The sequence below is a fragment of the Corylus avellana genome, chromosome 1 (genome assembly GCF_965113065.1).
Source record: "Corylus avellana chromosome 1, dhCorAvel1.hap1.2, whole genome shotgun sequence".
NCBI classification, from domain to species: domain Eukaryota; kingdom Viridiplantae; phylum Streptophyta; class Magnoliopsida; order Fagales; family Betulaceae; genus Corylus; species Corylus avellana.
The window spans coordinates 44,426,772-44,450,869 of record NC_142490.1 but is presented as its reverse complement, the minus strand read 5'-3'; the positions used below and the strand labels follow the sequence as shown (position 1 = coordinate 44,450,869).

Here is a 24,098-nt window from a genome sequence, read left to right as displayed (position 1 = left end):
GTTCACAAATGCGACAAGAATGTATTTTACATTTGAGATGCATAATCTGATGTAAAGAATTTTTTTAATATTTTCCTTATCTATTTTAGATTATAAAATTAAGAAATTGCTAAGCGAAACTACATTTGTTTCAATTCAACATTAGAATTTTCAAAGATGGTGAACTTTAGACTTTTGACTTTAGAGGCTTCAAAAATGGCACCAAGACAACTACGTCAACCTACCTCACCCTTGTCAATAAAAAGGCATGTTATGATCTTCAAGGCCTAAAGCTTGCCAGTAAACGGAACAAATTAAAGGCAATAATGGTTTCCTCTAGGTTTGTTTTCTTCCTCTCTGCCATTTTCATATTCACTGCTCATCAAGCAGTACTCGCGCAGACATGTAAATACGACCAGGGTAAATACGCCGCTAACAGTACATATGAGGCAAACCTGAATCACCTCCTCTACTCCCTCTACTCCAACACCGAAATAGACTATGGCTTCTACAATTCCTCGTATGGCCAAAACTCTGACAAAGTATATGCAATTGCACTTTGTAGAGGAGATGTTAGCCCAGGTATTTGCCGTGCTTGCCTCAATGACGCTAGGTCTCTTTTCAAGCAACGATGTCCCTATCAGAAGGAGGCAATTCAATGGCAGACCGAAAATTGTATGTTACACTACTCAAATCGCTTCATTTTTGGCGTCGTGGATACTGCTCATGTTCTCTCATTGCCGAACTCGATCAACGTATCCGCCAATTATGTGGATCAATTCAATGATGTTCTTACGACCTTGTTGGAAAGGTTAAGAACACAAGCTGTAGCAGGTGGTCCTCTTCGTAAGTTTGCAGTAGGAAACGCAACGGCACCAAACTCTCAAACATTATATGGACTTGTGCAGTGCACACCTGATTTGTCCGAGCTAAATTGCAACCGTTGCTTAGCTTGGGCTATTTCAAGTATTCCACAATATTGTGGTGGTAAGGAAGGTGGGAGAATTATTACACCCAGCTGTAATATCAGGTTTGAGATTTACCTGTTTTATGACTCCACAGTGGCTGCGTCAACCTCACCACCATTAACCAACACCAATACAACAAAAGGTACGTACCAATGCATTTATGCCATTATGCTTTTAACATAACAAAACAAATTATTTTAGGGTCATAAGATATTCACACTTGAACCGTTATTAGAATATTTGATATTATTTTAAGTTGATTTATATATGTATTATATATAGGATTTAGTCTAGATCGAGTTGAACAATTAGAATAAATGACATTTGATCTTATATATGTATTAGTCTTTGTTTAATTACTCCAATTACTTATAAAGTTATTTATGCTGCTAAGATTATATATTAATTTCTCCATATCCAAACTCAAGTACCCTCAGAATCTTGTAATGACAAGAGATTTATGGTTTTTACAGGGACTCTCATGATCATTATAATTGTGCAGACGGTTGCTTTTGTGGTACTAATCATCATCTCCTTCTGCGTATATTTCAGAGTACGAAGGAGGCCAAGAGAGAAACTTGAAAGTAAGTAAAAAACATTTTGGTACGGGAAAACAATTCTTAAATTAGTCATTTATTTATTTTTTCTTAAATTAGTCATTTGGTATTTGAAAAACTTTATATCAATCATTGGTATGGGAAAGCCCATTGCTGTTGTATGTAATATTTAAATCGCAGAACTCTTATTACATAATGAACATATATATATAATTGATTCATTGAAGTGTTGACTTGTAATTCCTTGTGTTAAGCTGTTGAACATGATGAGATCAGTAGCGTCGAATCCTTACAATTCGACTTTGACACTATCAAAGTTGCCACAGATAACTTTTCCGAAGCAAATAAGCTTGGACAAGGTGGATTTGGTGCTGTATACAAGGTGATTTAACGTATTCTCAAGCAAAAAGGTACCATTTATCAGTAAAAACCATGTTAATATTCAGTAACATATGTTCTTTGTTTTTATATATTTACAGGGTAGGCTTTCTGATGGACAAATTATAGCTATCAAAAGATTATCGAAAAACTCTGGACAAGGAGATTTAGAATTTAAAAATGAGGTCCTACTAGTTGCCAAGCTTCAACACCGTAATCTAGTTAGGCTCTTAGGCTTTTGTTTGGAAAGAAATGAAAGGCTTTTGATATACGAGTTTATGCCAAATACAAGTCTTGATCACTTCCTTTTCGGTACGTTTGCTCTTTTACTTTCACCTTAGATTATATTTGTTATATTTCTTGAACCACGTACTTGCTTTGAGATGTAGATCCAGTCAAGCGTGCACGTTTGGATTGGAGAATGCGCTACAAGATCATAGGAGGAATTGCTCGGGGGATTCTTTATCTTCATGAAGATTCCCGACTTCGTATTATTCATCGTGATCTTAAAGCTAGTAACATTCTTCTAGATGCAGAAATCAACCCAAAAATTTCAGATTTTGGCATGGCAAGATTGTTTCTGTTGGATCAAACTCATGAGAATACAAATAGAATTGTCGGAACCTAGTAAGTATCCCAGGAGGGAAGAGGGAAGAGTTTATAATTACTTTGTGCCATAGAAATAGCATTCAAATTAATCATTAATCCTAACTAAGATTTGACACATTTCCAAATGTAAGAGGAAACTAAAAGAGCTTTGTTACCATTCAAATTAAATTGATATTATTGATGTTAATGTGCAGTGGATATATGGCTCCAGAGTATGTGAACTATGGACAGTTCTCACCGAAATCTGATGTGTTTAGTTTCGGAATATTAGTATTAGAGATAGTGAGTGGACAGAGAAACAATTGCTTCCAAAATGAGGAGAATGTGGGTTGTCTTCTAGAATATGTAAGTGCATAGGAAATTGATAGACTAAAAGAATTTTTTGTCCGATACTATATGTGCTCATCCAAATTATATATTGCAGGCATGGGCAAACTGGAAGGAGGGGACTGCTTTAAATATTGTGGATCCCACAATAAGGCCAGGCTCAACTACTGAAATTATGAGATGGATTCGTATTGCGTTACTATGTGTTCAAAAAAATGTAGCTGACAGGCCGACTATGGCTTCAGTAGTTCTCATGCTCAATAGCTATTCCATCACTCTTCCAGTACCCTCAAAACCTGCATTTTTGTTGCATAGTAGTACTATTCACTCAGTTATGCCACCCCAAGGGATTGTAGAGCCAAGTGAGAGACCTCAAGGCAACTCAATCCAAGCCTCAGCAAATGTGGCTTCAGTTTCGGAGCTCTACCCTCGCTAGTACTTTATGAAAGCTACAATTAAGAATGTATATTTTGAAATGTTAATGTTTCAAGGAATGGCTTTTTATGAGTAATTAGAATAACTCTTAACTCCTACGTACACAACGTTTGATAAATTACTTGACTGGTGATTTTTATTCCATAGCAATGAGGTGTTTAAGAACCAATTACAACCAAAAGAGTCCAACGTACGTAATGAGGACTTAGAAATAAAACATAACTCGATCCCATACGCTGCTGTAAACAACCCCTACCCAAACACAAATACCAAACACCCACCCACAACTAAAGTAACAAAGGAGATAACTAGAAATTCCAACAACATAACATAGAAAATCACAACAAAAAAATACAACAATATAACATAAAAGACTCACTGACCTACGTAACAACATAAACCCAACAGATAACAATACATCAACAAATAACAATCAAACAAATAAAGAGTACCCCCTACGGAATAACAATAACCCTAAACCCTATGGAATAACAATAAAAAAGGAAAACTTTACTTGCGCTCTAATGTATTATTGTTTTTGCAATCACATTCCCCAAAATTTATAAATTCTTAATTTTGTGTATTCAAGTTTTAATCTTTTACAATGTCACCCTTCCAGTTTGATTATAGGTCGAAATTACAGAAATGCCACATTTATTAAAACAAAACAATTGGTGATCCACAGTTTGGTTTGGCCACTCATGTCCAAGGCCAGGCCAGGTCTGGCCTGGCCCGGCCAAGGGTGGGTCATGCAACCCACGGCAGACCAAAGCCATGCGCACGGTCTTGCGATCCACGGCCAGGCACTGTGGGTCGCATGACCCATAGCACTACTCACCTGAAGGCAATTTCAGATCATAACGGCAATAACTATGTCTCTTCCCAAGCTGCGCAAGCTTCTTTGCTTCCTCCATTTTAGACTCCTTAACCAGTGTATCCACCACAAGCTGAAATAACGAAACATCAACAACGAACTTCCTATTGAAAATTTCCTGGCACAGCTCAAAGGCAAGCTCCAACTCACCCTTCTCACAAACGAAGTGGATCGGACAACTATCTCGAAAGTCTTTTTACCAGGGGCACTCCCGCCCTCCCCCATGTGATCGAACCACCACTTGGCTTCCTCCAAGTTCCCCTCAATAACAAGGTTTGAAGTGCCTATCAAGCTAAACAGTGCGCATGAAAGTTGGCATTCTAGAGTTAGTACGTTATATTAGCATTTGATGTCATGTCTTTATTTTTTATTTATTTTTTTTTAAATCTAGTTGTGAGGAAAATACAAAAAGGTAGAAGATTGCTGGGTTTTCATCCAAAAAGTACACCTTGGGGAACAATTGTGCATCACGTAGGTGTTTGGTAAATGGGTCGGTCTAGACACCATAGTTGATGTATATTGATGTAAAAAAAAGTAAAAATATTTGGTATAAAAAAGTAAAAAAGTAGTATAAAAAAGTGAAAAGATTTTGTTTTGTAGTGTTTTTTTTATTTAAATAATAATAAAAAGTAAATAATGTGATATAAAAAGTGAAAAATTTAGAATGCTTTGATGTTAATATGATATAAAAAGTGAAAAAATTAGAATATTTTGATGTAAATTTTTTTGAAAAATGGTGATTAATAGTTACGAGGGAAACCCCAACTCATTTACCAAACAAACCCAATGAATTTGAAAACAAAGAAAACAAGAGAAAAACAGAAAGCTACATGAGTGGCTCTTTTCCATTTGTGGTGGAATAAGAGGAAAGATGGGGTAGGGTAGGCGAGTCGCCTCTCCCCCCCCCCCCCCCCCCCCCCCACACGTTAGCCAAAAAGTTATAATATTTTGATGTTGATTTTTTTGAAAAATTGTGATGAATAATGAGGGAAACCCCAACTCATTTACCAAACAAACCCAACGGGTTTGAAAACAAAGAAAACAAGAGAAAAACAGAAAGCGACATGAGTGGCTCTTTTCGATTTGTGGTGGAATAAGAGGGAAGATGGGGTAGGGTAGGCGAGTCGCCTTCCCCAACCCCCCCCCCCCCCCCCCCCCCAACACGTTAGCCAAAAAGTAATAGCTTTCCCTCCCACACCCTTTCCATGTTAGAGTATTTTCAGTTCAACAAATACTTAGCTAAATTTTAGTTACATGACCACTTTTTTTTTACAAAAATTTTATTTTAGCTATCTACTTTTTGAAAGTTCCTACATTCAACTCAACATTTTAACTATCAACATTCACTTTTTTCATTTAAGAGAATAATATTCTTTTTTATTATTATTATCAAATATGCATTGTTGAGCACCGTTGTTACTCAACAAATATTTGGTTACTTTGTTGAGCCGAATGTAAAGTGTTTTTAACCGAATTTTTTTTTTTTTTATTGAGACAGCTGATGTAAGTGCTCTTAGCCAAGATTATCTATTCTTCATGTACTACAACATGGCCATCATTCCTCAAGAAGGCCTGACCATCTACTGTACCTCCTTTTTCTTTGATTTTTTTTTTTTTTTTGTATTTATAACGACATTTTGCCTCCCTTTCCGATTTTTGATTATTTGGAAGGCATTGACAATAAAATCGTAATTTAAGATAAAATTTATTTCTTTATTTTATCGGGGCTAACTTAAAATATTTATCCACAATTAATTTATAAGATAAAATAAAAAAATATATTCTCATATATATAGATTTCAAGTTACTTTCTTGACATATATGTTTTAAATATTTGCTTTGTGGTGGGTGCATTTGGGAATTTTGCACTAGTCAAGCATGTCATTAATAGGAATTAAGGACATTAGACAGTAACATGTCCGTGGACGACGGGGCGAGCATTTAAAGCATTAGAAACCCCGGTTCTCAAAAGTCAGTCAACTTACGTATATACGTAGAAATAATTTAAATCAGAAGACTCTTCTTATTATTTTTTTGAGCATTCACATTAGTTTATTCAAAGTAATTTATTTTATTTTATTTTATTTAGTTTAATTAATGACTTTTAAAATACATTTGTACATTCAATTATTTTTTAATATTTTACTAATCGATCTGTTTTAGACTTTAAAGGCTTCAAAAATGTACCTACTCCATCACTCTTCCAGCACCCTCAAAACCTGCATTTTTTAAGCATAGTAGTATTCACTCAGATATGCCATCTCGAGGGAATATAGAGCCAAGTGAGAGACCTCAAGGCAACTCAATCCAAGCCTCAGCAAATATGGCTTCAATTTCGGAGCTCTACTCTCGCTAGGTACTTTATGAAAGCTACAATTAACAACTCTTAATTTTGTGTATTCAAGTTTTAATCTTTTATAATGTTACCCTTTCATTAGGAATGATTATAGGTCAAAATTACAAAAATGTCATATTTATTAAAACAAAACAATTGACGATCCACAGCTTGGCTGTGGTTTGGCCACCCATGGCCAAGGCCAGGCCAAGTCTAGCCAGACCCGGCCAAGGGTGGGTCATACAACCCAGGGCAGACCAAAGCCATTAGCATAATGGACATTTTAATTATGTCACGTGTGGGTCACATAATGCACTTTTCGTCCAAGTTAATAAAAAATACTGATGGATGGTATAAGTATTTGGTAGCTTGAGAAGGTAAATTTGAGGAACATTGTAAATCGAGCAAAGGTTAGGAAGGATAAGCAAGCAAGTTCCCCAAAAGAGAATTGATAACAGATTTCAATAGGATTAACTAAGCACAAAAGTGCAACGGAAATAATTATTCAGCCTTCACCAGCTCCACCAAAGATCTTTGCAACGAAATAATGACAGGAAACCATAGCACTACGGCAATTTCAGATCATATCGGCAATAACTATATCTCTTCCCAAGTTGCACAAGCTTCTTTGCTTCTTCCATTTTAGACTCCTTAACCAGTGCATTCACCACAAGCTGCAATAACGAAACATCAACAAGGAACTTCCTCTTGAAAATTTCCTTGCACAGATCAAAGGCAAGCTCCAACTCACCCTTCTCACAAACGAAGGGGACAACTATCTCGAATGTCTTTTTACCAGGGGCACTCTCGCCCTCCCCCATGTGATCGAACCACCACTTGGCTTCCTCCAAGTTCCCCTCAATAACATATCCTTTAATCAGAGCATTGAAACTAAATGCGTTTGGTTTGACTCCCCTAGTCTTCATTTCTTCAACCAACTCCATCGCCTCTTTGGTTTTCTTGTCCAACGCCAATCCAAGCAACTTTGCATTGTAACTCCTGATGTCAGGGACAACATTCTTCTTCTGCATTAGCTCCCATATCTTTTCACCATCCGAGACCCGACCCTTCGCATATAATCCATTCAAAAGGGTATTGAATGTAAACAAATCTGGCTCCAAACCCTTCTTTTCCATCTCTTCAAGCAACAAAACCGCTGAATCAAAGGAACCCATCAGACAAAATGCCTTAATAACTGTATTGTACGAAATCAAATCCGGTTCAATAGACAACTTCTTAGGTAACGCCTTAAAAAGCCCTTCAACAAAATCAAACTTCTTCGAGTTTACACAAGCCCCCAAAAGCGCATTGAGGGATAAGACTGTGCACCTGCAATTCCTGTCAGACATTTCATCGAACACTTTATGGGCATGCTCAAACATGCCTGCTTTTCCATATAAAGACATGAGTCGGATCGAGAAGCCTTCTTTGGAGATATCCTCATACTTCTTTTGGTCTTCAAGGATCTCTTCAATCCATCTGAAGCATTTTGCCTTAGCGAGCTTGCGGACTGTGTCTTCGTATATTCCAGCTCGGGTGCGGAACCGTTTAAGCTCGGAGTACTTCTTGAACTTCTGTACAAGGCATTCAAGGCTGCGTTCTTTGTAGAGATCGTTGGCAATAGATTTGATGCTAGTTGTGGAATTCGGTTGAGGGAAAGTAGAGAAAGAGCGGTAGAGAATGCGAGAGAACGACATCATTTGCTTGTTGGGAGGTTTGGGGTTGGAAGAGAACTGAAGGAGTGAAAATGAGGGGGAGTCTTTGGGTTTTTAAGAGGGTTTAACGGGTTTTTGGCAAAATATACCCAGCGAAATTCTTGGAAATCTGCACATCTGGTAAATGCAGGTAAAGATCATTAATGGCATATAGAGGGATTGGAGTATTTTGCCTTATAAAGATCATTAATGGCACATCTTGAGTACTTAACTTGAGTACTTAAGTACTCAAGATGGCTTAAGTACTTATCATCCTTCCTTCTCAACAATGTTGAGACCGTACTTTTGAGATGTCCACACAAGAGGGGGTAGGGGGATTTGAACGAGAGACCTCCGCTTTATAAGGCGTGGTCTCCAGCCGATTGAACTACCTCTTAGAGACTATTGAGATTGTACTTGGTTACACTTTGAATGACCTAGCTATTCTATTTCCCAAATTAAATCACAAACAGGGTTTTTTCATATGATATTAAAAACCACGTACAAAGTAATCTCTCAAACTTCCGTCTTCAGGAATCCATTCATTAGTCATGATCACTTGCCCAAAAAAAACAAGAAATCAAAAAAGAAGTTCAAGACCGGTAGAGGAGGAGGCACAAGTTCAGAAATACTTTCAGCAAGAAAAGACAGTAGATAAATTATCAGAATAAATAGCTTAAACAAGATTAACTAAGAATAGAATTGCCGTTGCACTACTTGTCCAATTGCATTTTCAGACTAAAACAAGAAAAGCTCGACCTTTCAAGCTCCCACAAAACCCCTGCATTTTTGAAATTTGTTGTAGTACCATAAAACATTTGACCTACGGGACAAAAGACCAACAAAAAGCGATTGCACTACTCATCTGAGGGCAATTTCAGACTATAACGAGCGTACTTATTAAACTTCCCCAGCTCCACAAGCTTCTTCGCTTCCTCCATTTTAGACTCCTTAACCAGTCCATCCACCACAAGTTGCAATAGCAAAACATCAACAAGGAACTTCCTTTTGAGGATTTCCTTGCACAGCTCGAAGGCAAGGTCCACCTCACCCTTCGCACAAAAAAAGGGAATAAGAATATTGAAAATCACTCTATCCGGGGCAAGGTTGCTCTGCCCTATCTTATTGTACCACAGCTTAGCTTCCTCCAAGTTCCCTTCATTAACAAATCCTTTAATCACAGCAGTGAAACTAAACAGGCTTGGTTCGACTTCCTTACTCTTCATTTCTTCGACTAACTCAACAGCCTCTTTGGTTTTCTTCTCCAACGCCAATCCAAGCAACTTTGCATTGTAACTCCTATCATCCAGAACAACATTTTTCTTCTTCATTCGATCCCATATCTTTTCACCATGCAAAAACTGACCCTTCCCATATAACCCATGCAAAAGGGTATTGAATGTAATCAAATCTGGCTCCACACCCTTCTTCTCCATCTCATCAAGCATTGAAATTGCCAAATCAAATGAACCCATCTCGCAAAACGCCTTGATAACCGTATTATACGAAATCAAATCTGGTTCAATGGACAACTTCTTTGGCAACTCCTTAAAAAGCCCACCAACCAAGTCAAACTTCTTCGAGTTCAAAGCCGCCCCCAAGAGCGCATTGAGGGATAACACAGTGCGCGCAGGCTTCCGGTCATGCATTTCATCAAACACTTTCTGGGCATGCTCGAACATGTCTGATCTCCCGTATAGACTTATAAGTCGGGCAGAGAAGCCTTCTTTGGAGATATCCTCGTACTTCTTTTGGTGTTCGAGGATCTCTTCGATCAAGTTGAAGCATTTCGCCGAAGCAAGCCGATGGACAGTGTCTCTGTATATGTTAGTTTTGGCGCGGAACAGTTTGATCTCGGAGGACTTCTTGAACTTCTGGACGAGTTGTTTGAGGCTGCGCTCCCGGTAGAGATCGCGGGAAATGGATTTCAAGGTAGGTGTGAAGTCGGATTCGACGGAGGTGGAGAAAGCGCGGCGGAAGATGCGAGACAACGACATCGTTTGGGTTACGGTGAGAAAACGCAATGGGTTGGTAGGCTCAGGCCCTTCGGATGAGTTCTCGTCTAAGGGTTTTTACTCTTTGAGAGGGTTTTATAAGGTTAAAAAATGTACGGTGCAGATTAAATCTAATAGATTTTAAAAAGACGACGTCGTCTCTTAATATTTTGGATTTGCCAAGCTCAACCATGGAGATCGTGTGGTTTGATATACCAATCAATGCTACACTAATGGAGGAATACACGAGGACCAGAGAGAGAATGTATAGAGCAGATTAAAAGAAACTAGGAAGCCAAGCTCAAGTGCTCAACCATGGACCCCATATGGAAATACAGGAGTGCAAATCTTCATAGCCAATGAATGACAAATCTCTAACCTAAGGGAAGTGTGATAATAAGGAAAAATTGAGTCTGATTGTTACCGCAAGGTTGAATATTGTAGAGGTTGTGGGCTGTCCATTTTCCTTTGATGAGGCTCAATTCCCACAATTTTCTACGGATGGTGCTTCGGTGAGAGCGAGTTTTTAAAAACATAGTTTTAAAGGCCATATTGACATTTAATTAAATGCTTAATTACGTTTTGAAATTGCTATTTTTTTAAAATTGTATGTTTTGAAACCGCAAATCTAAATCTGTATAATTTATTCTGTACCATCGTCTAATCTCTAAATGAAATGGATAGATCCTCATCGAGAAAATTCTAACCCATTAAAAAAAATAATTCAATTCAACCATAAATTTGTCATTTTAAGGAGCACCGTAGAGGAACCAAACTACCCTATCTTCGTAGACTGTTTGGTTTACAGACAAATAAAGGGTACGAGTTCACCCTTCACCTTCTCAAACAACCCACCACATGGTACTTATTAAACTTCCCTTTCATGTATAAACCTTTGGGGTTTTGAGAGGGTTTTATTGAGGGTTTTATTAGGGTTTTTATGTGGCAACTGAGTGTAGAAGTGTTGGGTGGAACCTCAATGGCAATGGCATGTAAACTCAAATTTTCATTGTATTAGAATAATGGAGTAGTATAACGAGCATGCATATTAAATTTCCCCAGCTCCACAAGCTTCTTGGCTTCTTCCATTTTAGACTCCTTAACCAGTCCATCCACCACAAGCTGCAATAATGAAACATCAACAACGAACTTCCTTTTGAGGATTTCCCTGCACAGGTTGAAGGCAAGGTCCACCTCACCCTTCTCACAAAAAAAGGGAATAAGCATATTGAAAATCATTCTATCCGGGGCAAGGCTGCTCTGCCCTATCTTATTGTACCACAGCTTTGCTTCCTCCAAGTTCCCTTCATTAACAAATCCTTTAATCACAGCATTGAAACTAAACAGGTTTGGTTTGACTCCCTTACTCTTCATTTCTTCAACTAACTCAACAGCCTCTTTGGTTTTCTTCTCCAACGCCAATCCAAGCAACTTTGCATTGTAACTCCTATCATCCAGAACAACATTCTTCTTTGTCATTCGATCCCATATCTTTTCACCATCCGAAAATTGACACTTCCCACATAACCCATGCAAAAGGGTCTTGAATGTAATCAAGTCTGGCTCCAGGCCCTTCTTCTCCATCTCATCAAGCATTGAAATTGCCAAATCAAACGAACCCATCTCGCAAAACGCCTTGATAACCATATTATACGAAATCAAATCTGGTTCAATGGACAACTTCTTTGGCAACTCCTTAAAAAGCCCACCAACCAAGTCAAATTTCTTCGACTTCAAACCCGCCCCCAAGAGCGCATTGAGGGATAATACAGTGTACGCACACTTCCGCTCACGCATTTCATCAAACACTTTCTGGGCATGCTCGAACATGCCTGATCTCCCATATAGATTTATGAGTCGGGCCGAGAAGCCTTCTTTGGACATATCCTCGTACTTCTTTTGGTGTTCGAGGATCTCTTCGATCCAGTTGAAGCATTTCGCCGAAGCAAGCCGATGGACCGTGCGTTTGTATATCTTGATTTTGGTGCGGAACAGTTTGAACTCTGAGGACTTCTTGAACTTCTGGACGAGTTGCTTCAGGCTGCGGTCCTTGTAGAGATGGCCGGAAATGGATCTCATGGTAGGTGTGGAGTCGGATTCGACGGAGGTGGAGAAAACGCGGACGAAGATGCGAGACAACGACATCGTTTTGGGTGTAAGAAGAGAAATGACGGTGTGAAAACGGAGGCAATGGGTTGTTAGGCTCGGATCTGCTTACATGCAGTTGTTAAAATAACCGCACTGCTGCCGTTAAATTTTGAACAGTCCAGATTTAATACTAGTAGTTAGGAGACATGTCACTTTATATGATTGAAAGTTGAAACCAAAGAAAGAGAGGGTTTTATAAGGGTAAGAAAGGAATACGAAAAATGCGACACAAACTTTCTTTATTATCTCAAATGCTTATTCCTTAATTTGACCCTAAAAATTATTCCATGGTAATTTTCACCGTTATGTTAGAAAATAGCATTTGAAGGTGTAAAATTAAGGGACGGAAATTAGCTACAAACCAATCTAATAAATTGACAAGTGTCTCTAAAGTATGTGAGAAGCGCCTGTTTTCTTATTAATACTATTAAAAAAAACATGTGAGAAGTACGTGCTATTAAAAATTAATATGTGAGAACCACATGTTAAGGGACACTTGCAATTTATTAGACTGATTTGTTGCAACTTTCTTATTACAAATTGGTTTGTAACAAATTGCAACAAACTAATTTGTAGCTAATTTTTATCCAAAAATTAAGAGTTTGTGTAATATTTATCAAAATGCATATAAGTGGAATGGAGAGAATCCAAATTTGGTTTTGTTGTATTTAGAGTCTGCTGTGCGATTTTGCAAGTAAAAAATGACATTCTAAATAAAATTGCGGAAAATATAGCGTTTAGAAGTGCTTTTAAAAAATTGTAATTTGAAAATATATATATATATATATATATATAGGCAAATTAGCGCATTTTTTAAAAAATGTGATTGTAAGGGCCAAAATTGATATTTAATTAAATGCTTAACTACATTTTAAAATTGCTATTTTTTAAATTATACGTTTTGAAACTGCAAATCTAAACGATCCTTCAATCTAAATCTGTAAAATTTATTCTAGACCATCATTACATCTCTAAATGAAATGGAGAAATCTTCATCGAGAAAATTCTAATCCATTAAAAAAAAAAAAAAAATCAAACGACCCTATCTTCGTAGATTGTGTTTGGTTTATTTTTTATTATTATTTTTTTTGGTGCATTGTGTTTGGTTAACGGTACTCAAATTTATTGGAAACAAAAGTGAGGAGTTTACCCTTCACCCTTCTCCCTTCTCAAACAACCCACATGGTACTCATGCAGTGATACAAACCACATTCTTTCGCCTTGTCATGGTTGGCTTAGGAATAGGATTGTAACTAGAAAAATAAAAATAAAAGCTTAGGAAATAGAATTGTAATTTAATAGAGGAGATTATCTACTCCAAATCACCCACCCATTTATACTATCTAGTTCAACAAAACCATTGTCCAGACCAGACCAAAAGAAGAGTTATTTGTCTTTTAGGTTGCGAAAAGGAGACATTACAATTCTAATGGTAGATTGAGGGGATAGTGCAAAAATTGGAACATTGAGAAGAGAGGGGAGACATTACAAAAATGAGAGTAAAAAAGGGGGTAAATGTTGTTAACCCAAAAACATAGAACCCAAAAAAGAAGAAGTTAAGGGATAATCAACCACCCCAAGGACACAATTTAGATGGTTGAGAGAATGGTCGGTCACTCTAAGAGATTGTTTGACCACCTCTCTCATCTCCAAGGAGAGGGGACTATCACCTACCATTTATTGATTTTTTTTTGCTTTCTAATGCTTATATGGCCTAATTTTGGTTGTACAATTTGAATGAACCATCTGGATTAAAATGAGTAATGCTACAAGTCTCTCTTGTGTCTCTCCAAGAGTGATATAGCTCTTAAAATCATTATTGGGCTTATAATTGATTGTTATTAAATTTTGATCAAATGATGATTTTAAAAATCACCTCATTTTTTAAGGAACACAAGAGGAACTTTTAGAATTACTCGGATTGAATGAATCACATAACTCTATAATTCTATAAGGGACCTTAATCCAAAAATATTTTAGTGGGCGAGAGATTTCTTTCCTTATCAAATATATCTACACTTCAAATATATACACACACTTCAAGCATCAAATAATAGCCTCATCGCCATTCTAAATGGACCATCAATAAATTCATTCGTATCCATAAATATGATGCTATCTGGACAAGGATCAAATCTTTCAAGGTTTCTCACAGACAAACAACAACAAAATGCAGGTTAAGGCCAAAAAAAAAACACTACATTATAAAATCATAACCCACGAAAAAGAGTTCCAAAAAAAAAAAAAAAAAAAAAAAAAAAAAAAAGGAAAAAGAAAGAAAGGATGGATGGATTGGACTACTCATCTGAGGGCAGTTTCAGACTATAACGACGGTACTTATTGAACTTCCCCAGCTGCTCAAGCTTCTTTGCTTCCTCCATTTTAGACTCCTTAACCAGTCCATCCACCACAAGCTGCAATAACGAAACATCAACAAGGAACTTCCTTTCGAAGATTTCCTTGCACAGCTCAAAGGCAAGCTCCACCTCACCCTTCTCACAAACAAAGGGAATAAGCATCTCGAAAGTCTTTCTATCCGGGGCAAGCGCGCTCTTCTCTATCTCATTGTACCAACGCTTAACTTCCTCCAAGTTCCCTTCATTCATATATCCCTTAATCACGGCATTGAAGCTGAGCGTGTCTGGTTTGACTCCCTTGCTCTTCATTTCTTCAAATAACTGAACCGACTCTTTGCTTTTCTTCTCCAACGCCAATCCACGCAACTTTGCATTGTAACTCATAACATCAGGAACCACATTCTTCTTCTCCATTCGCTCCCATATCTTTTCACCATCAGGAAACTTACCCTTCCTATATAACCCATTCAAAAGGGTGTTGAATGTAATCAAATTTGGCTCCACGCCCTTCTTCTCCATCTTTTCAAGCACGGAAACTGCGGAATCAAACGAACCCATCTCGCAAAATGCCTTAATAACCGTATTATACGAAACCAAATCCGGTTCAATGGACAACTTCTTCGGCAACTCCTCAAAAAGCTCACCAACCAAGCCAAACTTCTTCGAGCTTACACACGCCCCCAAGAGAGCACCAAGCGATAACCCCGTGCGCTCGCAGTTCCGGTCAGGCATTTCATCGAACACTTTCTGAGCATGCTCGAACATGCCCGCTCTTCCATATAGATGCATGAGTCGAACTGAGAAGCCTTCTTTGGAGATATCCTTGTAATTCTTTTGATCTTCGAGGATCTCTTCGATCCAGTTGTAACATTTTGCCGAAGCGAGCCGGTGGACAGTGTTTTTGTATATCCCAGTTTTGGTGCGGAACCGTTCGAGCTCGGAGAACTTCTTGAACTTCTGGACGAGGCGTTTGAGGCTGTGCTCCTCGTAGAGATCGCGGGCAATGGATTTCATGTTAGGCCTGGAGTTGGATTCGACGGAGGTGGAGAAAGCGCGGCGGAGGATGCGAGAAAACGACATCGTTTTGGATGACCTTAGAAGAGAAATGACTCTGTTATAGGGAGCAACGTGTTTAGTGGGTGCCTTCGGGGTTTTGGGAGGGTTTTATTTGAAGTGTTGGGTTGCACCTCAATGGCATGTAAACTCAAATTTTCAGTGTATTAGAATAATGGTTTAAGTTATTAAATTTATTAATTACTCCTACACATCACATTAAGGACAACCATATCTTTTTTCTTTTTTTTCTTTTTTTTTTAAAAAAAAGGAGAAATTTCAATATTTCAATTAAGAAAATCAAATCATACAACTTTAAGCAATTACAATATCCCATAGGAACACCGTGTAATTCTCTATCCAAATTTCTTTTGCACGAGTTTGGAGCACCGCCTTCGCCAACAGATGTGCAGTTATATTTGCTTCATTTCTAATATGCCCCACCAATCATAACTGGAGACTGTACAGTATAATATTTGAATATTCAATCAAATTAACATACCTCTACCATATCATCTACATGTGACATTTGTGAAAATGTCCCCTTTTTGTGTCTTGAAACCTAGCCAAAGTCCGTAATTTTAGCATGATTTTCTTTGTTTTATGTGGCAATAAATAGAAAAAGGACTTGAGTGTACCATTAGGAGCAAAGCCCCACCCACCACCACCCCCCCCCTCCCCCCCAAAAAAAAAAAAAAAAAAAAGCATGTACCACTACAAATATGAATGGTACTCAAACTATGTAGTGGATACAAAAGTGAGAGAGCCTACCATTCTTAAGGTACCCACTTGGTACACTACATGACATAACCAACATCTTCTGGCATTTTCATGGCTGGCTTAGGGAATTTAATTTTTTTTTTTTTTTTAAAAAAAAAAAGGTACTTTACTGGAGGAAAATATCTGCGGTAACCACCCAAATTCGATTGTACTTATAATACCAGTACTCAACAAAACCACTGATTGATACAAGCAAAGAAACATCAAGGATATTTTGTTTAGCAGAGATATCTGTGCTGCTTATTGAATATATACATGCTCTTCAAGCATCCAATTATAGTCTGATAAGTACTTCCACTCTAAAACGAACGATCTATTAACTCATACTAGTCCATTAGTATGAGCCTATATGTGATTAGATCCATGAATCAACATTGTAGCTTAATTTAGAGACAAATGCGGGACATTATTACGTATTTAGTTTAGATTCATGAACGATCTTTTAACTCATATTTAACATGGCATTAAAATGAAAGTTTGAGTTTGAACTTTTGTCTTTAGGCTTTCGGGATAAGCGACAATTTAACATATTCCAATAACCTTCTCTCTCACACACTCCCACTTTCACTCCCGTGCCAAAAACTCCCCCGAGTCTCTTAGCAAAACAAGAATCGTGCTTATTAATATAAGCATTGTGTTAGAATATAAATCAAATTATTAAAAACAACTCTTCTTATAAACTTAAGCTTTTAAGATAAATTATGATTTAACAAATTGTACCAGCGCACAAAAATTTGCAACAGCACATAGAATCTCTCTCTCTCTCTCTCTCTCTCTCTCTATCTCTATCTCTTACACATGTTAACCTTGTGAGGGGCAGTTATATAATCTCACACAATATCAAACGAGTGCAAGAGCTCTCTCTCTAACTAAATTAACCCAACAACCAATTTCTGCACAAAATGAAATATGAAATAGAGTCTGCCTTGACTGAATTACACATATCAGAAGAAGGTAGCAGAAGGGGAAGAATGGGCAGAAGGAGGTACAGCAATGACGACCAGACAGAGTTCAAGTCTAAGAACTTGTTTGCTGAAAGGAGGAGGAGGCAGAAGCTCAGTGACAGGCTGCTGGAACTACGTGCATTAGTCCCTTTCATCACAAATGTAACATCCCAACCTCATTCTTATTTCTCCTTATGCTTAATTCACAAAAGTTTTGTGTTTTTTCCAACAAGCATTTATACAGGTTCTGAAATTATGTCTTTTGTTTGGTTGTAGATGAACAAAGCAACTATTATCGAGGATGCAATTACATACATCCAGGACCTGCAGATGAATGTGGAGGTTCTTCAGGAACAGATTTTCGAAATGGAAGCATCATCTGAGGAGGAAGCAAAGCCAGGAACAGAAGAAACTTATGCTGCAGACGAGATGAAGAAAAGCGGGATTCAGGTTTATCAACTGGTTGCTGATAAGTTGTACGTTTGTATATATATATTGAGCTCTTTGACTCAAAACTTTAATGGTGACTTTCATTTTGCTGTCATTAGGCTGAGGTTGAAGCCGCCCAAATTGATGAGAACAAACTTTGGGTAAAGATAGTCCTCGAGAAGAAAAGGGGTGGATTCAGTAGACTGATGGAGGCCATGGGTGCTCTTGGATTTGAACTCTTTGATACAACTGTTACTTCCTCCAAAGGAGCAATGCTTGTTTCATCTTGTGTTAAGGTTAGTAAGAACAAAACATTTTCTTTTTTTAAAAAAATATTATATGCCTCTGTCGGATAAATTCCGGATATCAGAGGACTCGAACAACCAATCTCGTGATATTCACCAAGCTAGTGGAGCATTTGAGATAATTCGATCTAGTGGACAAGAACAAGCATTTTTTTGTGGCACCTTTCCAATATTACTCATAAACAGAAAAAGAAAAAACCATGTTCTCTTCTGTACCTAAATCGTAACAAAACAAACTCATAACAAACTACAACGTCTCAGTAGGACATCCAATGCTATGATAACAGACAGAACCAAAAACCAAATCTGTTTCTACATGAACTTTCATAAGTTTTAACAGATAATGTTTATTTATTGTACATTTTTTTTTATAACTTCAGGGAAAATATGGTGAAAGGATTCAAGTTCAGCACACCAGGGAGTTGCTGTTAGAGATCATTAACGGCATATAGAGCAATTCAGAGTATAACTGTTGATCTTCATCTATACAATTAAAATGGGAATTTTTTTTTTTTTAATATATATATAGCTGCCGTAGCATTTGGAGGTTTGAAATTAATGGTGATTATATATGTTTGGTGCAATTAATGTATTGATCAGCCAAGACTTTTTTATAAACTGGTTCAAGATTCATGAATTAAGACAAACATAAACATAATCTCAGGAAGTATTTGATTAGCTTCTTTGTACATTTTGGAAAAATCCCCCTTTCCCTTTTCTTTTTTAGTTCTTTTTGAAATTCTGAAGTCACTTTTGGGTACCTTTTATTATGGTTGTCTCAGCAAGTGTGTTACTTTAGGAAATATAATGTTTATTTATGAATAGTTTATGAAAAATTGACAGGGACATTAGGGTTAGTGTTTCTTTTGGATTTTTATTCTAGTTGAAAAATGCATGTGGTGGAATTCCAGTGTTCTGGTGTGCGAAAGGTTTTCATTCTTTTTCCACTAAAAAAAAAAAAAGGAAAAAAAGTTTCTACCAAAAGGCATAATAAATCGGGCATGTTTGGTAAGGTTTTAAACTACAAAACTCTTCTCAAAAAATAAAACGAAAGAACATTTTTCAAAAAAATAACTTAATATTATGGAAAAATTACATTTTATCTCCTCAAAATTTGAAGTGATTTTTAATTTTACTTCCAATGTTTTAATTTTTGCAATGCACGCTCCAAATTTTTAAATTTTTGCAATTCGACCAATTTTATCTTAAAATTCCCATATTGCCCCTAATTATTATTATTTTTTATTTTTTATAAAACAAATTTTTTTAAAAAAATCGGGGTGGCCGTAGCCACCCCTTTAGCCATATGGCCATTTTTGCACCCCTCAAATTTTTTTATATATAAAATATTTTTTTTAAAAAAAAAAAATTATGGGCAATATGAGAATTTTGAGATAAAATTGGTCGAATTGCAAAAATTTAAAAGTTTGGAAGGTACATTACAAAAATTGAAATATTAGAAGTCAAATTAAAAATTGTCCCAAACTTTTGGAGAGTAAAATGTACTTTTTCCTAATATTTTATTTTTCTAAGGGTCTAGATTATCCACGTACAAATTTTATTTATTTATTTATTTATTATTATTATTATTATTATTTAAGGAACTGCGCAATACATTTATGAGAAAAAGGTTAAAATTAAAAATTAAAAAGACTGGGGCAATCATGTAGCAGACATTGTGTGGTGGCTGCTAGCCACATTCAACGAGCATGTAGTGGCCGCCATATATATCATCACCACATTGTCAGCGGAGGGTGGCTGCCACCACTGTACTTTGAGCATAGTACATAAGAGTGGTCTTGGGCACCGACAGTCTTGATTTTTTTTTGGAAATTTTAAAAAAAATAATAATAATGTGAGCTGTTTTTTTAAACCCGTGATATATTCTTATAGGAATAACTATTCCTCTATTTTTTTTTTTTTTTTTTTTTTTAAGAGAAATATGTATTGCCCTTCAAAGAGAATAGTTATTCATATGAATGATACCATTGATGTGCAACCAAACAAAAGAATAACCATTCTTATGAAATAATCATTTTATTTTGGACACCTAGCTATTATGTGAATCAAAGGGGTCTTAACTGTTTTAGGTTGTTTGTTAATGTTTTTGTGTTGATAAGAAAAGAATTAAAAACAAAAAACAAAACAAAAAACAAATGATCCCTCCTACTTACACTTTGATTAACATTATTTCTTCCAAATATATATAATACGACTCAAAACTCCCAAAAAAAAAAAAAAAATCTCATATTATTTGGGGAAAAGACAATATCTTATTATATCATTGTAAGCTAAATTCATGAAGAAAAATAGACTTTATTTGTTTTGAGAAATATTTTTTATTTGAAAATTTGTTATGATGTTTCATAAATGTGAAAATTATTTTTGTGTTTATGGAGTGTTTGTTAAGAGTACTATATTAAGGGGAATAATCACCCCATCATACACATCTCCAATGCGTATATGACGTGGTCCCCAACAAAAAAATTAATCTCCAAGCATCAAATGCTACAGGAGACCATGCGTCTTTAGGATTGTTGTCAAAGGGATGATGTATTACTTGTTTCTTGGTGTCTTTGTTCATATTTTTTCGATATCATTTTACAAATTCAATAGATCAATTATTATTGTTAAAAAAAAAAAAAAAAAAAAAAATTCAACCATTAGATTTGTGAAGTCTACCATTGATTTTGTGTATGGTCCACATAAGTTCACAAATCTAATAGTTGATTTGTAAGATGAGATGAAAAAAGGGAAACGCGATGAAAAAAAGGAAATGCTATGTGTTTTCCTAGTGTCCTCTTTTTCTTTTTTTTTTTTTGAATATAATAGATTGCATTAATCAATAATAGAGAGAGTAAATTCTCCGTTAAAATAACATCACAAATACATTCAAGAGTTTCCTTCAATCAACTTTTATCTATGACTTGCTTTAACAAAGCAAGTGAATGAGCAGCCATATTATATTTCTGCTAACAGAAACACACTGCCATTCCTCAAAAGTCTCAAGAATCTTCCTAGTGTCGACCACAATATGCCCATCCCGGTGTTCTCTTAGTCTTAGGTGGATATTAATTTTTAAAAACCAAGAAATAAATAAGTATTATTTTCTTTTTAGCTTTTGTAGAAAATAATATCCATGACTAGAGGATACAAAGAGAGCACATAACATTCCTCGATGAGAAAAATATTATAGTGAATCATTTTCTTATATTTAAGCTTTGATTAAGATTATTTCATCCAAACACAAACTCCACCAAACTGGGAAAAATGATCAAAAAATATCTCAAGTAAGATCTCATCTCATATCATTGTTAGCTAGATTGAAGGAGAAAATAGATTCGGTTTGTTTTGAGAGATTTTATTTTTTGATGAGACCTACTATTCCTCTTTTTTTTTTTAAAAAAAAAAAATTACTATTGAATTTGTAAGACTCATATTTGGATCTTACAAATCAAATGGTGTATAAAAAATATGGACGAATAATATTTCTCTTTTATTATTTAAAAAATTGTGCTGATGTAGTATAAACGTTAAAAAAAAAAAAAATTATAGTGTTTAGTGTTTTAATTATTTAGTAATGTTTTTGTTTTGAAAAGAAAAAGAATTCAACCAAAAAAAATTATTTCATACATATATAACACGAACCAAAATTATGACAAAATGCGGAAAAAACATCTCCAAGCGAAAAAATCATATCACTGTCATCCAAATTGATGGAGACAAATAGACAATTTATTTTAATAGATATTTTTTAGGAAAATGCTAGGTGTTCTTTTAGTGTTTTTTTGGTGTCCTCTCAATTGTGATGTGATTTTTTAAAAGCTACATCATAGTGAAAGAACACCAGGAAAACACTAGAAGAACCTTTAGCATTTCCCTATTTTTTATTTTTTAAAAAAATTATGAAAAGAAATGTGAAAACTATATTTGTATTTTTTGGAAATTTTGTTGTTTTAAATTGTTTGTTAATATTAAGATCTTCAAATCAAATCTCTGTCAGCTAAATTAACGGAGCAAAATAAGTTGTGTATGTTAAAATATTTTGAGATTATTTTTATTATTTTATTTAAAAGAAATATTTTGATAGTGATATAAAAGTGTAAATTATTTTTTATTTTAAAAAATATTGTATCTTGAGTTATTTATTAATGTTTTTGTTTTTTTTTTTTAAAAAAAAATGTTCCTCATTTTGCCAAAAAAAAAAAAAAAATGCAGCTGACTTCATTATTTCCAAATTTTGTAAATTTTGATGCACATTCATTATAATGATCAACCAAAATTAGTTTTGATGACAAAAATTCCTTTTTAATTAAGTATATATAACTTTATATATAAATAAGGTGATAAGTGACAAAAATGATCAGAGTTTTGTTTAAATGCCAATCAGTTTCTGAAATTTTTGCAATTTGATTTCCAAATATACTCAATTTTCCATCCATCTTTACAGCCTTGACATCATCTATGAACTTAGCTCTCACATTTTTTTCCCCAAAAAAAAAAAAATGACAAACAAAAAGAAGAGGACATGATCTCATATGAAAAAGTTTTCAACCTATCTATCATCTCTGAAATTGAAATCCCATCTTCTTCCTGCCACCCTTCTCCAACAATACACCTGCACTCCATATTTATAATGTTAATTACAGAACTCTACAATATAATTGAATAATCAGTACTCTGTTTGGCTGCCAAAGAACAAAAAAAAAAAAAAAAAAAAAAAAGGAACTTGTAAACATTTTAAAGCAAAATTGAGAAAATGTGTAACAAATGATTTCACAAAATCTAATGAGGCTGTTTAATCAATAGTACAAGCCAGAATTTTCTAATTTTTGCCAACCAAACAGAGTAAACGTAACAGAGGAAAGAACAAATTAACAAACCAAGAAAAAGTTTGCCCAGAAATCAACAACCCAGACCCAGAATCAAACCAAAAATTGGAAACCCAATCAAAATCAGAGAGCAATTGGGTACCTTGAGGTTTACAAACAGGAGGGTCTTCAAACAGAGAAAGGGAGAGCTGCTTATGAGCAACACCAATATCAAACAGAATGAGCCCTGAAGATGGATCGTTCACAATGATGTCCTTCACCGGCAGCCATAGAAAAAGCTCTTCTTGAGTGAGACCCTCCAACCCTTTAAGCCCACCGAAGCTGAGGTTAGCCCTGACGACGCTGTCGAAGTACACTCTGGTCTCAAACTTTGCCAAGCATGGCTGGTCGAGGTGAACCTCAAGAAGACCCGTCTGATCAAGACTATACGCTTTAACATTCTCCGGGAAGAGTCCCGCCGGGAGTCCTTGGCTTTGGAGGAGATTGTGGATGGAGGATGTGGCCGTGAGAGGATGGAGAAGGAGAAGAAACAGAGTGAGGAAAGACATGGGTGTCAGAGGCATTGTCACACAATCACAGAGCTGCTGATGTTGTTGGAGTATGTTTTAGGTCTAGGTTTTTTAAGAGTGAATTTAACTTCAGTTTTCTTTTTTTTTTCTTTTTTTTTTTTTGAGGTTAATTTAAGTTAAGTTTTCGAAGGTTATTATGGTAAGTGGGGCCAGAATGGACCGTCTATATTATGGGGGTGGCATGACATATGGACCAAATTACCTTTTTAATTATTATTAATTTTTTTTTGTGTGGTACCTTTTTAATTATTTTGGGTTTTAAAGAGTGTTTAGGAAAATAATAGCCTCCTAATCACATTTGTTTTCTAAGAAGAAGTGATTTGTATATACCCATAACTTTAATCAAACACCTACTAAGCAATAAAAAATTTCATTAATTTCTAGATAAAATCTCCACAACTAGAATGTTCCAAAACTTGAGATGGTACACCACGCTAGCAAAGTGGGCATTAGCTTTTGGATGAATTGCAATTCACAACTCTCTTGCCGGAATATGAATGAGTTATAATGCAATTAACACAGATTTGTCTT

At 35.8% G+C, this 24,098-nt stretch overlaps 7 protein-coding genes across 12 annotated transcripts; 2 read left to right on the top strand and 5 right to left on the bottom strand.

The window, feature by feature from the left end:
* Positions 1 to 305: 305 nt before the first annotated feature.
* Positions 306 to 3,261, top strand: LOC132171473 (cysteine-rich receptor-like protein kinase 29). 6 transcript variants are annotated; one of them, XM_059582793.2, is made up of 7 exons: positions 306 to 1,089; positions 1,421 to 1,531; positions 1,759 to 1,886; positions 1,984 to 2,194; positions 2,272 to 2,509; positions 2,686 to 2,836; positions 2,916 to 3,261. In XM_059582793.2, exons 1-7 carry the CDS (start codon positions 306 to 308, stop codon positions 3,252 to 3,254), a joined length of 1,962 nt encoding a protein of 653 aa, XP_059438776.2. In that variant the 3' UTR covers positions 3,255 to 3,261. The 6 variants fall into 6 exon arrangements, with proteins under 6 accessions (XP_059438776.2, XP_088368490.1, XP_088368489.1 ...); XM_088512364.1 differs by having other exon boundaries at positions 1,385 to 1,531; XM_088512363.1 differs by having other exon boundaries at positions 1,376 to 1,531.
* A 3,713-nt stretch (positions 3,262 to 6,974) lies between these two features.
* LOC132172772 (small ribosomal subunit protein mS78 (rPPR3a)-like) lies at positions 6,975 to 8,286 on the bottom strand. The gene has a single exon (XM_059584343.2). It carries the CDS (start codon positions 8,160 to 8,162, stop codon positions 7,029 to 7,031), a length of 1,134 nt encoding a protein of 377 aa, XP_059440326.2. The 5' UTR covers positions 8,163 to 8,286; the 3' UTR covers positions 6,975 to 7,028.
* A 477-nt stretch (positions 8,287 to 8,763) lies between these two features.
* Positions 8,764 to 10,365, bottom strand: LOC132171261 (small ribosomal subunit protein mS78 (rPPR3a)). The gene has a single exon (XM_059582537.2). It carries the CDS (start codon positions 10,151 to 10,153, stop codon positions 9,014 to 9,016), a length of 1,140 nt encoding a protein of 379 aa, XP_059438520.2. The 5' UTR covers positions 10,154 to 10,365; the 3' UTR covers positions 8,764 to 9,013.
* Positions 10,366 to 11,065: 700 nt separating this feature from the next.
* Positions 11,066 to 12,359, bottom strand: LOC132169998 (uncharacterized). Its single transcript, XM_059580925.2, has one exon. It carries the CDS (start codon positions 12,293 to 12,295, stop codon positions 11,165 to 11,167), a length of 1,131 nt encoding a protein of 376 aa, XP_059436908.2. The 5' UTR covers positions 12,296 to 12,359; the 3' UTR covers positions 11,066 to 11,164.
* A 1,984-nt stretch (positions 12,360 to 14,343) lies between these two features.
* LOC132171591 (uncharacterized) lies at positions 14,344 to 15,787 on the bottom strand. The gene has a single exon (XM_059582955.2). The coding sequence runs from the start codon at positions 15,733 to 15,735 to the stop codon at positions 14,596 to 14,598; it is 1,140 nt and encodes a 379-aa protein (XP_059438938.1). The 5' UTR covers positions 15,736 to 15,787; the 3' UTR covers positions 14,344 to 14,595.
* A 1,587-nt stretch (positions 15,788 to 17,374) lies between these two features.
* On the top strand, positions 17,375 to 18,662 carry LOC132168542 (transcription factor DYT1-like). The gene is made up of 4 exons (XM_059579542.2): positions 17,375 to 17,594; positions 17,709 to 17,882; positions 17,981 to 18,157; positions 18,547 to 18,662. The coding sequence occupies exons 1-4, from the start codon at positions 17,391 to 17,393 to the stop codon at positions 18,616 to 18,618; spliced, it is 627 nt and encodes a 208-aa protein (XP_059435525.1). The 5' UTR covers positions 17,375 to 17,390; the 3' UTR covers positions 18,619 to 18,662.
* Positions 18,663 to 22,605: 3,943 nt separating this feature from the next.
* LOC132172376 (uncharacterized) lies at positions 22,606 to 23,615 on the bottom strand. Its single transcript, XM_059583863.2, has 2 exons — positions 23,141 to 23,615; positions 22,606 to 22,784 (listed from the first exon to the last, which is right to left on the bottom strand). The coding sequence occupies exons 1-2, from the start codon at positions 23,559 to 23,561 to the stop codon at positions 22,729 to 22,731; spliced, it is 477 nt and encodes a 158-aa protein (XP_059439846.2). The 5' UTR covers positions 23,562 to 23,615; the 3' UTR covers positions 22,606 to 22,728.
* Between the last annotated feature and the right edge of the window lie 483 nt (positions 23,616 to 24,098).

Excerpts from the sequence above, each read along its gene's own strand:
- LOC132171261 (XM_059582537.2), bottom strand. The coding sequence starts at position 10,153 with ATGTCGTTGTCTCGCATCTTCCGCCGCGCTTTCTCCACCTCCGTCGAA.
- LOC132172376 (XM_059583863.2), bottom strand. The coding sequence starts at position 23,561 with ATGCCTCTGACACCCATGTCTTTCCTCACTCTGTTTCTTCTCCTTCTC. Across the intron at positions 22,785-23,140 it reads TCCTGTTTGTAAACCTCAAG|GTGTATTGTTGGAGAAGGGT; the intron begins GTACCCAATTGC and ends TATGGAGTGCAG.
- LOC132172772 (XM_059584343.2), bottom strand. The coding sequence starts at position 8,162 with ATGATGTCGTTCTCTCGCATTCTCTACCGCTCTTTCTCTACTTTCCCT.
- LOC132169998 (XM_059580925.2), bottom strand. The coding sequence starts at position 12,295 with ATGTCGTTGTCTCGCATCTTCGTCCGCGTTTTCTCCACCTCCGTCGAA.
- LOC132171473 (XM_088512362.1), top strand. The coding sequence starts at position 306 with ATGGTTTCCTCTAGGTTTGTTTTCTTCCTCTCTGCCATTTTCATATTC. Across the intron at positions 1,532-1,758 it reads GCCAAGAGAGAAACTTGAAA|CTGTTGAACATGATGAGATC; the intron begins GTAAGTAAAAAA and ends CCTTGTGTTAAG. Across the intron at positions 2,195-2,271 it reads TCTTGATCACTTCCTTTTCG|ATCCAGTCAAGCGTGCACGT; the intron begins GTACGTTTGCTC and ends TTTGAGATGTAG.
- LOC132168542 (XM_059579542.2), top strand. The coding sequence starts at position 17,391 with ATGAAATATGAAATAGAGTCTGCCTTGACTGAATTACACATATCAGAA. Across the intron at positions 17,595-17,708 it reads TAGTCCCTTTCATCACAAAT|ATGAACAAAGCAACTATTAT; the intron begins GTAACATCCCAA and ends GTTTGGTTGTAG. Across the intron at positions 18,158-18,546 it reads TTGTTTCATCTTGTGTTAAG|GGAAAATATGGTGAAAGGAT; the intron begins GTTAGTAAGAAC and ends TTATAACTTCAG.
- LOC132171591 (XM_059582955.2), bottom strand. The coding sequence starts at position 15,735 with ATGTCGTTTTCTCGCATCCTCCGCCGCGCTTTCTCCACCTCCGTCGAA.